General features: G+C 37.1%; 1 protein-coding gene across 1 annotated transcript in view; it reads right to left on the bottom strand.

The window, feature by feature from the left end:
• Positions 1-15,065, bottom strand: part of by (blistery) — a 372,062-nt gene that overhangs the window by 355,634 nt on the left and 1,363 nt on the right. The window contains 2 exon segments of the mRNA XM_067094246.1: positions 792-845; positions 8,260-15,065. The exon segment at positions 8,260-15,065 is cut by the window's right edge and continues 1,363 nt beyond it. Coding sequence (XP_066950347.1) covers positions 792-845; positions 8,260-13,446 — 5,241 coding nt within the window. The 5' untranslated portion in view covers positions 13,447-15,065.

Genomic DNA, 15,065 nt, shown 5'->3' with positions numbered 1-15,065 from the left:
GAGAAAAAGGGAAGGGGAGGGGAGAAGGAGAAGGGCGAACGGGGAAATGAGGGGGAAGGGTAGGGGCACCCACCGAATAAAAATGTCTTCTCAAAATGGGGGAACCTAAAAAATGTCTTTCAGGACTAATTTCGTATTCAGACATCCGTCTCTAATCGCCTCAATATTCTAAAATGGAGAATAAAGACTGGCACTGGCATGCAATCGCATGAGAGAGAGAGAGAGAGAGAGAGAGAGAGAGAGAGAGAGAGAGAGAGAGAGAGAGAGAGAGAGAGAGAGAGAGAGAGAGACTACTCCTAAAGAAAATTAATGAAATATCCCAATAACTGTAGACAGCATATTCTTCTCGAACACCGAGTTGTTTTCTTTTTTATATTTTTCTTGGGAGCTTTAAGACGTTACCACCCAGGATTATACTTTCCTAAATGTAACGAAATTATGAGTGATAAAAAATACATGAATTTACGCATTTAACATCCCGAAACGAACCGAATACCTGTAACAAATACACATATATGTTTTACATATATGAAATGTAGGTATACTAGGCATTTATACACAGACACACTACAGACCATACGCACTGACATTCACAGCTACAGACCAAGATCAATTAGAATTTCGTCACCTCACTAACTAATCTAAGTGCTTCACCCAAGCGTCGAAGCCGTCCCTTCAAGCCTGGGCTTTAAACGCAACGTGCAATCAATAAAGAAAGGTAAATACAGGAGTTATAAATAAAGAAGTACATAATTATTCTGATGAGACGAAAAACAAAACACCATACTCACGTTTCTACTGCTGATCGTGGGCTGTCTTTGTGTCAAAGCGGCTTCATTGTTATTCTGAAACAGAGGACAAGACATCATTAGAAACTGTTCATTATTACAAAATTTCCCATAATGACAACTTCAAGATCATCCTAGTACAAAGACTGACACGTAAACCATTATGTTATTCTCCATCTTGAAATATTATTATGAAACCAAAGGAATTTCGTTAATGGCAAAGTTTACATAATTAAGACCCACATACAACACAACATTCCATGGATTACGAAGCAGGCGAAGTGGAAAATAGATGATAATGCAATGAAGAGCAGAGAGGAAAAAGAAAAAGGGGCAGGCGGTAAACAAACAAATCACATCAAAGCGAGATATCTACGAGAAAGGAAGCTTCATTTTAACAGTACACTGGAATAATTCTCAGCAAATAATGCAAAAATAATGTACTTGACATTTTCACATTACGCATATATATTGTAAGAACACTCAAAGAATCATACAAAACCACATTCAAGTTTAAGTAGGTAAGTATGTACATAAGTATGTATGCTTATATAACTATATATATATATATATATATATATATATATATATATATATATATATATATATATATATATATATATATATATATATATATGTGTGTGTGTGTGTGTGTGTGTGTGTGTGTGTGTGTGTGTGTGTGTGTAATATACACATAATATATATATATATATTTATAGATATATTATATATATATATATATATATATATATATATATATATATATATATATATATATATATATATATATATAAACCCACAGATATCGTTTAATATCGAATTCATTCAGCTTCAATATACCTTACGAACAACTTACAACAAATGGGAATTATAACTGATAAGCGTTTCTGCGCTAGCCAGGATTCGAACCGTGGCCTGGGCTAGAAACAACGAGAAAATGACTTTGCCAAGCCGGCGAAGAGGCACTTATCAGTTATAATTCTTCTTGGGTGTCAGTTATTCCTAAGGTATAGTGACTTCAATATTACAGATATTTGTGGCTTAAAATTAGTGAATATAGAAAAGTTACACGGGTATGAGTGATTACAATTCATATATATATATATATATATATATATATATATACAAACATATATATATATATATATATATATATGTATATATATATATATATATATATATATATATATATATATATATATAAAAATACACATACAAAGTATTAATATTTCTTAACAAGGAGCAAATCACTAGGACAGTATAAACAAAGAGAAACATAAAACTGAAAACTGAAGTAAAACCTTTAATGGACTTATCACCTATCACCCAAACTGCTTTAAATGATGAAATGCAGTTTCTGGGGAACGCGGAAGAAAGAAACGAATTCCATATCTTTGAGGTCAATGGGATGAAGAGTTGATTAAAGTCGCCGACTCCAGCGTTTTCATTCCACGAATTATCTGCTGGAATGTGAGACCAGGCGCGGGCCACTCGGCAGTGAAGTGACGGTGGAATAAAGTCAATTTTGTAAAAGTAATGGAAGGTATAAAACGCCTTTAAAGAGAGAAAGAGAGAGAAGAATACTAACGGCCGTGTAACAGCTATTCAATTAAGTTTAAGCGTTACTTAAGGCTGGTGGGTTATCCCATATGCCAGATTAGATGGCTTGCGCAGGGCAGAAACAAAAGACCTATCTTACTTCAGCATTGGTATAAGTGACGGACATTATTAACCAAGGCCTTTTACAAAAGTGGGTTCGAGGTCCCCTGTTGATGGAGAACTCAAGCACTTTTTTTTATATATATAAAAATATAATCGCATATACATATATATGTCTATCTATCTATTTATACATTATCTATCCCCATCCAATGCAGCACGAAGGAAAGCGTGCTTGAGGAAGGTGAGTGAAAACCGGGACCATATCTATCTATCTATCTATACACACACACACACACAAATATATATACATATAAATTGTTACACCAAAAAACAATGAAAGCTACAAAGGCCATATCTGTTAGTGACAACAATATGTACACAAAGAAAACTGGGCGTTGCTCTCTCTCTCTCTCTCTCTCTCTCTCTCTCTCTCTCTCTCTCTCTCTCTCTCTCTCTCTCTCTCTCTCATCCTAAAGGAGCCTTCAAATTATTTTAATTTACTTTTTAAATAATAATTCCAATTATATTCCTAACAGAACTGGGTGATCAGGTAGACGGTCAAACCGTGGAGTCGTTTCCTTTGATTAAGTATTATTCGCTAACCATCAAATTTATTTTAAGGTCATTACAAACCTCCATCTTTGTTTTCAGGAAATTACAAACCTTCAACTTTGTTTTAAGGGAATTAGACGCCTCTATCTTTCATTTAAGGGAATTACAAACCTCCAACTTTGTTTTAAGGGAATTAAAACCTCGATCTTTGTTTTAAGGTAATTACAAACCTCTCTTTGTTTTAAGGGAATTACAAACCTTCATCGTTGTTTTATGGGAATTACAGACCTTCATCTTTGTTTTAAGGGAATTACAAACTTCTATCTTGTTTTGAGGTAATTACAAACCTCTATCTTCGTTTTAAGGGAATTATAAGTCTTCAACTTTGTTTTAAGAGAATTAAAACCTCTATCTTTGTTTTAAGGTAATTATAACCCTCTATCTTTTATTTAAGGAAATTGCAAACCTTTATCCTTGTTTCAATGGAATTACAAACCTTCATGATTGTTTTAATGGAGTTACAAATCTCTATCTTTGTTTCAAGGGAATTACAAACTTCTATCTTTGTTTAGGGGAATTACAAACCTTCAACTTTGTTTTAAGGGAATTAAAAACCCTCATCTTTGCTTTAAGGGAATCACAAACATTCAACTTTGTTTTAAGGAAATTAAAAGCTCTATCTTTCTTTTAAGGGAATTACAAACCTTCAACTTTGTTTTACGGGAACTACAAACCCTCATCATTGCTTTAAGGGAATTATATTAGAATTGCTTGAACGGTTTGACACCTTTATTCTGGTGACTAATGGCCGGGTATTACCACCCTTATCTCGGTGGCAAAATTAGAACGACCATAAATTTCACCCTGAATAAGTGGGACACAGATTCCTTTACCCTTCCTATAGAATTATAGGAGTTCCAATAATAATAATAATAATAATAATAATAATAATAATAATAATAATAATAATAATAATGCTGAAGATTATGGCCTACTGAAGATTTCGTTGACTTTGCATAGACAAAGAAATGATACAATAAGACCTTTAAAATGCGTGAACTATTGTGTTTAGCTGAGCGTATGTGTATACATAATCAAATACAACACACACAATATATCTATATAATTATGTGAGTATACAATTTATATATATATATGTATATATATACATACAGTATATATATATGTATATGTATGTATATATACACACACATACATATATATGTATATATATATATTCCTGAATTCCTCCTAATAGAAACCCGAAAAAATAATCCCTATGAAAAGATCTCGAAAAAAAAAACTTCCTAAACCCGCAAAATAAACGTGATTCTATACTCTCTTTAACGTATGCAAACTGTGATTTCATTACATCTCTTCATCAATGTAATTCTTTGCTCTTCTTCTCTTAATACAGAATCAATTCATTCAAACAGCTTCCATCCAGGGTTTTAGTCCCTACAACTCTGGAATGTTTGCTGTTCCTAAATAAGTAAAGGAGTCCGTCAGTTATAAGTCCATCATTTATATTTCCCTATCATTTAAATTGTCTCCGAAATTTCTTTTCACAAACTAATACAGTATCTTTCTTAACATTATAACTATAATTGATTTACAGAATAATGCTCTATAACCTCCTTTCGAGATATATTAGTTTAATATTAGAAACTATGGGTATAAACATATTTGCAATTATCCTTTCGAGATATATTAGTTTAATATTAGAAACTATGGGTATAAACATATTTGCAATTATTGCAAATGTGATCAATTAAAGTTGAATGAAATGTCTTTTTCTACTATAAATTTCTTAAATTAGAAATTGACAAGGACTTGAAATACTTATTCTTGTAATTTAACAAACACATGATTGTACATTCCAAGAAGTGACGTACAAGCTAAATTAAAGATGTACGTCAATGCCAACATGCACTTACGCACAGAATCTATCCATATATAAAAAAGTAACTATGCATATATAAAAAAAGGAACAGAGATGAAAGGTAGAATGGGAAAAGCATAAAAAAAAAATGCTTCAAGCTCGGCTTCCAGGCAGTGGTGTTCCTTCAAAGAAAAGTAAGCAGGTCAATAAAAATTCTAAAAATTGGTTTTGATAAAAAATACCTTAAAGGTAATTGATAAACAGAAATTTTGTGGGAACAATAATGATGGTCTGAATAAAAGTAGAATCAGGCAGAAAGCTTGATAATCAAAAAGACCATTCAAGACTCTTGAGAGCTGCACTCCTAAATATTACTGCAAAGTATTTGTTAGGATTTAAGACTAATGATGGATATCAAATAAAAGAAAATTAGCAGAACTGACTGGCAAATAAGTTAAATGGTATTGACACAAACTGCCACCAGAGATATGAGCAAGGAAACCAATAGTTGACGGGATTATCTACAAGATGTGCCTTTTATGACAAATGACACAGTAACTGAAAGGCTGAGAACTGTAGGCACTGCACGCCTGCTGCAAGAAAACTTTCATGAAAGTTTAAGCAAGGCAAAACAAGATGTCCCTGAGCAAGGGACAAGTTTAAAGGAGAAAATGCGAAATTTTCGCACCATGAGAGTAATGATGCTTGCTTTGTTTACTAGTTAGAAATATGGAAAGGTGGTGATAATGAAAATGCAACTGTTGACAAAGGCCATAACAGAGGAAGTCTATGTTTACAGACAAGTTTTGAAGGAAATAAGAAAGTTTATGCAACAGATACATTTCAAGAATAAATAAGCATAATATAAATGCTATGACTGATGATCAAAGTGCTGAATGGAGTCGATGGTAGTTTGTTAACTGCAACCGGAAGTTCTTACAAGGTAAAAGTGTCACTGTTGTGTATTAGCTCAAGTCTCGAGTAAAGTTGTGTAATGTTTTATCTTACACGTTTAGCATTGCTGTTGATGGAGGAAATTATGAAAATAGAAGTTATAGCCTGAAGTTGGAACGACAGAAAACGAGGGTTCGAAAAGAAAATGGAGGGCAGTTTGTATACACATTACGGAGCAGATTAGTGACATTAGCAGAATTTTACACATCTGGGCTCGCAGTAAGGAGTATGTATGGAGAGTGTCAAAAGGACAATGCCATGATGGTGTGACGAATAATAATGTGGACGATGTAAGACAAGATAAAACTGACGGAAGGAAAGCCAGCTAGCAAACAAGACAAAAAACATTTTTTTGCTGTTCTAAGAAAGTAGTGAAAAAATATCATCAAATTAGGCAAAAGGTATCAGACCACTGTTGAACGAATTATCGTTAAAGAAAAAGTTGGGTAATTTTCATGAAAACAGAGTGAAAATAAAGTATAAGCTGTTGACATAAGTTATCTCTACTTTAAAAAAAAGAATGGGTGAAAAGTACAGAAATTTACATAGGCAAAAGTGTAGGGCAAAAATGTTAGCTTGCATGAAAAGACGAGACAATCTGTTACGTTTGTTTCATCTGGCAAAAAAAATCACTCTGAATTCTGAACAGATTAATTCTCGTTCAATTCAGAGGAAGAGACGTAGGTACGATCAAGAGAGCTACATTCATTGAATGGCCAGACACAAGGAAGGCCTTGATACACAACAAGCACAAAAGTCCGAGAAAGGTAACAATGAAGAACAGACTGAATGTAAAGGGTGTTAATAAGATGAACGTGACTGCAATGAAGGAGTAGGAAACACTTGAGAAGTTTCTTGAATAAGGGTTCCGTTCTTTGCTGAATAGTCTCATTCTCTCCTAACTCCGCATCCACCACGTGAGACAACTTCTCATCACATGTTTAACATACAAACACACAACTGCACACGCACGCACACACACACACACACAAAGTAACACACACACACACACACACACATATATATATATATATATATATATATATATATATATATATATATATATTTTTGTATTTGTTTTTCATCTTTACTCACCAATTGTTTTGCATATGATGATGAAGGAATTATAATATATATATATATATATATATATATATATATATATATACATACATACATACATACAGAATTCCTTCACCATCATATGCAAAATAAATGGTGAATAAAAATGAAAAACAAATACAACTTCATTCATAACTGAGATTACGTTTGGAAACCTTGGTTTGTATTCACAAGTTCGTTAATTGCTCCCACAAACGTGAAACAAAGGCGAAAAAGGAAAAACTGATGTACTGGAATGCTTATGCTTGAAGAGTTCTCTCTCTCTCTCTCTCTCTCTCTCTCTCTCTCTCTCTCTCTCTCTCTCTCTCTCTCTCTCGTGTGTGTGTGAATTATTTTAAGCATAAATAATATTGTATAACTAACTATTTATGTATATATAACGGTGCTACATAACTGGGTAACAAAACCAAAACAAGATTCCAGGCAAATAATATTTTTTTTTAATAAAAAGAGATGCTGACGAATGCAATACTTTCCGAACCTGACGCTCTCATATCCTAAAAGGAATGAAAATATTGCGACTAAAGATTCACTTATAAATGATGGGATTATGACTGTTAACAATATTAGTATATGAGGCTTTATTTTCATGCAGGAAGCCTAGGAAAACAAATTTACATAATACATCAATGGCATGTGATGGAATTAAAGTTTTGAAGTTTACACTTTACACTACAGGTACGTAATTCTTTGACACTACAGCCAAAAGCATCAAAGCGTGCAGCCAACACTACACTAATTTATACAAAAAACTTTATATATATATATATATATATATATATATATATATATATATATATATATATATATGTATATATATATATATATATATATATATATATATATATATATATATATATATGTGTGTGTGTGTATATATACACATATATATACATGCATACATACATACGAATATATATATATATATATATATATATATATATATATATATATATATATATATATATATATATATATATATTACGACAAGAATACAAACTGAAAAATAAGTATAGTGATCTGGTCCATCACTAATGAGGTAGACACCATTAAAATGGCAGACCATTGTTGAGTCCTATGCTGTGTTGAGCACCAAGGGCACATCGCTTAAACAGGCCAGACTCCAACAACATACCAGGGTCATTACACATGCTCATACCGGGAATGGCGCCAGGCAGGGCAAGGGTCAGGGTTCAGGTCAGGTCATGTCATGCAGGCACGAAAGGTGCTGGTGGTGGTAGTGGTGGTGGTGGTTGTTGTGGGTGTGATGGATGGGTCAGCCGTGCCGGCACTTCTGACCTCTTTTTCGATGTGCAAGGCGGTGTGCCATACGGTGAAGGCCAAGCGGTGCAAGACCCCAGCATCCATGCGAGGGTCTGATCGCGCTCGACGGCGTCGCTGGCGAGCATTACCGGTGCCATCAGATCTCACCGAAGATCCTAAGGAGTCCCAGGAGGACCTACTAGAAGATCCTAGGGAGTTCCACGAGGCAGAAGGAGCGACGCGTCCAGTCTGTGCTGCACGAGGCAGAGTGGCGGGAGGTACTTCTGGCGACGAACTTAGGAAAGATGGGATGGAAGAGTAGACTTCATCGTTATCTGGGAATGGGTTCTGGCGATGTGGCCAAGGTGGTGCAGACTGCATAAGAAGATTTTCTGGACTTGGGCTTGTACTACTACCTACAGGGTAAGGTTCTCGTTGGCCAGGAACGGGTGGTCTTGGACCACATGGCCCAAGAACCGGTGGTGCTACACCAGAACTTGGGGATACTAACGGATTGTGTGGCCCTACAGGGCCTGTTGTTAGTCTTGGCGGTGGTAATGGTGGAGGAGGGTCATCAACACGTCGCCTATATTTGGATGGGGCGGGGAGAGGTGGCTGAGGTCGTGAATATGAAGATTCACCAACGCTCTGGTATACTGGATCATCTGTAGTACCCAAACTAGAATATATTTCATCTTCACTCGGTCCATCACTACGCCCTTCACTTGGATACTCAAGGCTAGAGTAAATACCATCATTATCATCAGCTGGGGGCCACCTAAAGTTGGGAGGTGGTGCAGTATCCCTTCGACTTGCTAAACTTCTTTGAGATGGTGTCTGATATTTACTTTCACTTTCTTTTTCCCTTTTCTTAGGTAACTGCTGATATTTAGGCTCACTTTTAGAAGGTTTCTTTGGGAAATGTTTTGAATCACCATCTCTTTCTTTGAATAATCTTTTTGTTGGAGAATGCTTGACATCAAGATCTTTTTCCCTAAAGGTTCGGCTTGTAGGTGAATGTTTAGAATCACCGTCTCTCTCCCTGAAAGTCCGTTTTGTTGGTGAATGCTTAACTTCATCATCTCTGTCTCTAAAAGTTCGGCAAGTTGGTGAATGTTTTGCTTCCTCACGTTCTCGGAAAGTTCTGTAGGTTGGTGAACGTTTCGACTCACTATCTCGTTCTCGGAAAGTTCTACAAGTTGGAGAATGCTTCAACTCGCTATCACGCTCTCTGAATGTTCTTTTTGTCGGAGAATGATACTTATCCCCTTTTATTCTCTTAGGCTCTGTGAGAGCAGCTAAAGCTTTTGCTTCTTGCTCTGCTTTGCGCTGCTGTAGTAACCGATAATTTTCCTTTACATCTTGAATCATCTGTGGTGTAACTGCTTGATAAACTGGATCCTCATCTCTTGCATCTGGTGATGACTGATACAGAGGTTCAGGTTCATTTATTTTGGGTGCTAAAGTATGATAGTGTGGTTCACTTACAGTAGTGGATGCTTCAGCCTCTGAAGTTTTCAGCATTGTGGGTTGCACTTCATTACTTATAGGCTTCGGAGTAAGAGTCTCATAAAGAGGAATATTACTTGGAGGTTTGGGAACAAGAGTTTCATATAAAGGAAGGGTTGTTTGTACCTTAGGAGGTATTGTTTCATAAACAGGCATGTCATCTTGTGTTTTAGGAGAGAGTGTTTCATACAATGGTGCACTCCCTTGTGGTTTTGATTGGACACTCACATGCAAAGGCCTCGATACTGATGATGTTGTCAAAGGAATAGGAATAGATGGTGGTATGTCTGGCTGTGATACAACATTTACAGGATTAGGAGGTATGGGCTTTGATGGAATAGGTTGGTACAGCTCTTCTTCTTCAGGTGGTGTTGGGGCCTTAATTGCTTGCAATAATGCAACATTTACTTGGGCTTTAGAGGGTATCTGCTGATCTTTCACTTGAGCGGTGTGATTTTGACAACTGGAAGTTACAGGAGGTTTAGGATGACTATCACCATCAGGTTTTCTTGATGGATATGACAAATCATAATTAGGTTTTATAATTGGAATTGGTTCAAATTCATAATCAAATCCAACTGTTGACAGAAGTTGATGTTTATGTTCATCATCTGGCCTTATAGTCATTATAGGCTGGAATTCATATTCATGCCTCTTTTGAGGAATCTGCTGATACGTGCCTTGACCATCTGGCTTTTGTGGTGGCAATTCTTGATACTTGGGATCAAATTCATTTCGAGGAGGAAGATGCTGAATCTTAGGTTCAGGATCTACTCTTTGAATTGGTGGCTGTTTGAATTTAGGATCATAACCACCTGTCTTTTGCAAGATATGCTGGCATTTATGTTCACCCTCAAGTCTTAAAGGAGGGAGTGGGTGATATCTGGGGTCTCCCTCAGGTCGTCTAGGTGGAAGTTGTTGATACTTTGGATCAAAATCATTCCTTGGAGGAAGTTGTGGGTATTTTGGTTCATCTTCTGGCCGTCTTAAAGGAAGAGGCTGACTTTTTGCCTCCCCTTCAACCCTTCTGGGTGGAAGTTGTTGGTACTTAGGATCAAAGTCTCTTGGAACCATTTGAGGATATTTTGATTCTTCTTGCATTCTTGGTGGAAACTGGGGATATTTGGGGTCTCCATTAGGTCTATATATAGGGAGTGGTTGATATTTTGGGTCAATATCAGGTTTTCTGGGTAAAAGCTGCTGATAACTTGGTTCACCATCTGGTCTTCTTTGAGGCAGTGGCTGATATTTAGGATCATACTTTGATTCACCTTCCACCTTTCTTGGTGGTAACTGCTGATACTTAGGCTCACCATCTGGTTTTCTCAAGGGAATATGCTGATACTTTGCTTCAATATCAGGTTTTGGAGGTGAGTACTGAGGTTTCATTTCAACATCTGGTCTCATCGGAGGCATCTGCTGTATATTGGGCTCAATGTCAGGTCTTCTTGGTAGTTGTTGATATTTAGGCTCAATATCTGGTCTTCCTGAAAGAATCTGATAGGCTGGTTCCACATCAGTCCTCCTTGGTAATGGCTGATAACTTGGTTCAATGTCAGGTCTCCTCGGGTGGTGCTGGTAGGTTGGTTCTATGTCAGGACGAGGAAGTATCTGCTGATATTTTGGCTCAAGGTCTGGTCTCGGAGGTAGTTGTTGATATTTTGACTCATACTCTGGAGGACCATGAGAATGAGTATGAGCATGAGGATGAGTGTGAACATGAGGAATTGCATGTGGATGTTGATGGGGATGCTGATGTGGATGCTGGTGTGAATGTTGATGTGAATGTTGATGTGAATGTTGATGTAGATGTTGGTGTGGATGCTGATGAGGATGAGGATGAGGATGAGGATGAGGGTGCTGATGTTGGCGTTTTGGGTCCATTTCATGGACCCTTGCAGGAATAGTTGCATAATTTGGTTCACCATTGGGCCTTGGTGGTGGATAATGGTGATATTTTGGATCAGGTTCTGTTCGTTTTGGAGGTAATTGTTGATGTTTAGGGTCAGGCTCATGAGGTCTTGTTATAAAATGATGATAATTAGGTTCACCATTTTTCTTCAAAGGCACCGGTTGAAATTTGGGATAGTTGTCAGTCTTAGGTGGCTGAGGAGGCTGGTACCTAGAATCAGGTTCATGCCTTCTAGGTGGTATTGTTCTATACTGGGGAGTTATGTCGTATCTTGGTGCAGGTATAGGTTGATATTTTATATTTGTGTCAGGTACACTAGTTGGAACAGAGTGGTATCGTGGTTCTGGATCATGGCGCTTTTGAGGAAAAGTCTGATATTTTGGATCAACAAAATACCTCTGTGTAGGAACAGCATGATATTTAGGATCAAATAACTCATATCGTCTCTGTGGTACTGCCTGATACTTTAAATCCACACCATACTGCTTAAGTGGAATTGACTGGTATTTATTTTCATTTTCATGTCTCTTTTGTGGTACTGTTTGATACTTGTGATCAACTTCTGGTTTCTTGATAGGTAGTTCTTGATATTTTGGGTCAATATCATATTGCTTGAGAGCCAGAGACTGATATTTTGATTCTGAATGTCGTCGTTTAGGTGAAGAGGACAAATGGGGAACCAATGGCTTTTCAAATGCTTTAGGTGGTGACTGTCCCACCTCTCTTTTCTTTGGAGATGAGAGAACATTCCGGTCACTGCTTCCCTTTTTAGGAGAGGATGGTGGATGATCACTGTTGCCATCCTGCCGTTTTGGTAATGACGATGGTGGTGGAGGAACTGGAATGATTTCGGGTTTCTTCTCTGACTGAGATCCACTACTACTGTCATCGCTACGTTTCTTGGGGAATGTTGGACATTTACCACAACCAATGTGCTTCCTTGGTAATGACTGATATTTAGGATCTACTTCATGTTTAGTACTAGCTAACTGGTATTTAGCCTCTCCATCATGTCGTCTTGGAAGAGATTTGTATTTTGGTTCAATGTCATACTTCTTGGATGAAGACTGACTCTTGGACTCAGTCTCTTTAGGCGATCTCTTACCTGGGAGATCTTTTTGTGAGCGTCTAGGAAGAGACTGATAATCAGGATCTCGCCTTCGAGATTTACTATCTCCATCTTTACCTCCCTTTTTACTCCCTGATGATTTTAGCTTGGTTTCACCTGAGGAAACAGATGATGAATCTTTTGGAGAACTTTTATTCCTTGGTAAAGATCCTAGACCTATTTGTAGTATTTTAGAACTTTCACCAGTGTTTCCTTCACTCAAGTTTCTACGGTGAGCTTTAGGAAGTGATGGAGCATTTATTCCTAACTGTTCTGCTGCACTAGGCCCAGGATTTGTACCTGATGTTGGTACTCTGGAAAGTAGGTGGAACCCTACTCCTAATGTCCGACTTAAATGCCCAGGCCTATTGTGCCTTGGCAAGGAGTAAAATCCAGTAGGTGGTCTGCTTCCAGCTGGAGGAGGCTGATATACAGGAGGAGCAGCAGGACCAGTTACAATTGAGGCAGTTGTTGCAGGAGCTGGACCAGGTGCTGTACTAGCTATTGCAGCTGATGGAACTGAATTAGCAACTTTGTGAGCGCTTCTTCCATCATTATTGTTATTATTGTTGAAATTGTTGTTATTATTATTGAATATTGTAAGGGCAGTACTCGGAAAGCCTGCAAAGCTGTTCTGACGACGGAACGGCTTCGGTACATGCCGACGTGGTGGTGGGGCTGGTGGCTGGCTCATCACGATAACTCGCTCCCTAACCAAACTGACTGAGATATTAAACTACCTTCATTTCTTCTCAACTAGTTTTCTGTTAGTTTCATTTTCAATGTTTGCATTTTACATTAAGGTATTTAGATGCTATTTGGTTTTCTTTTTCATTTACTTGCTACTTGGTTCACTTAACCACTTTCCTTATGCATAAAATGTGACTACTGGCAACACGCTCTAGCTATGACACTACTTACTTCCTTTGAACTTTAAATGTTAACAAAGACGTCTTACGGTATGACAGAAAGAACACTCTTTCAACCTTCTTAATCTATGTACAATCACTAAGCGTTTGATACACGGTTTCTTGATTTACTGAATAAGTAGTAACAGTCAACCTGACATTTGCCAGAAAAAAATAGCACCTAAAGTTTCACGAAGACAACCAACTGGAGATTAGATCAGCTGTCAACTCTCGAATGAAAACTGGAAGATGATTCCTACAATGTGTCAGAAAAAGCAAAAATCAACTTCTCAGATTGGTAAAGAAATTGATGGTGATCTGAAGGGAAAACTAACTCAGAAGCTTGAGATCAGCCACTGACTCTTCCATATACTGTACGTATTACAGTTAAGCAAAAATATTTACAAATGCTGCAGTATAAAACACGAAACTACTATAGCCACAAAACCACGAAGTCCCCATTAATCACAACGTGTAAAGTGATGACAACGAAATAGCTTTCCTCAGTTTTTATTATACAATCTACTGATCAATAAAAGCCTGATATTGAATGTCCAAGAAAATTCTGTACAAAAATTCAGTCTTAAAATTCAGAAACAGCAGCACCAAGATATCCTAAGAAAAAAAGAGCGGCGGCTTGAAACATCCACTGATAAGCATTTGAGACAGTAATTTCCTCCTTAAACTCCCAACAGCCAAATGTACCCAGAACTCAAGAATTATCACCACTGAATATTCTGAACACACTGAATGAGCGAGTTTTGTGATTGCAGCCAACGCAGCTTAGAAAGACTATATAATAGAAAGGACAGTCTCCTACATACAACAACAGTTAGAAAGGGATTGTCATAAATGTTACAAAGACCATCAAAAACAACGATGAAGCAAACGTTTTATTTATTTATCTTGTTTCTTTTATTGTCATGACCCTTCAGTGACGTTTCAACCTCTCAGGGACATTATTAAGCAGTCATCACCATCGTGACGATTGAGCGCTGTGTGATCGACATCGTGAGCAAAAACGGGGCTGAGCTGATATGCGACACTTGACAGACATCAAGCGTCCGGAACGCCAGAGATAGTTTGCTTTTCCACAAGGTCGTCGTCGTCCTCATCCTTGGCGAGAATTTATATCACTCCTGGGAGACTTTCGATGGGAGGCCAACGTGCAACGCTGACTATTTTCATCATCACAATGCGGAAATGTAGAAAATATAAAACACTACCAATTTTATTCCAATGGGTATCAAAATCTACGGTGCCCGTTACACTAGTTAATCCGTTTTATCTACTGCATTGACGAATCACTCGACTTCTTCACGGTTATTATTATTATATATGGAGGGGCGCAGATGTGTCTTCTTATCAAACTTATGTCTACGCTAAAGCGTTGTTGCTCTCATCA

Source organism: Macrobrachium rosenbergii, chromosome 50 (assembly GCF_040412425.1).
Source record: "Macrobrachium rosenbergii isolate ZJJX-2024 chromosome 50, ASM4041242v1, whole genome shotgun sequence".
NCBI classification, from domain to species: domain Eukaryota; kingdom Metazoa; phylum Arthropoda; class Malacostraca; order Decapoda; family Palaemonidae; genus Macrobrachium; species Macrobrachium rosenbergii.
This window is presented reverse-complemented; position numbering and strand designations above follow the sequence as displayed.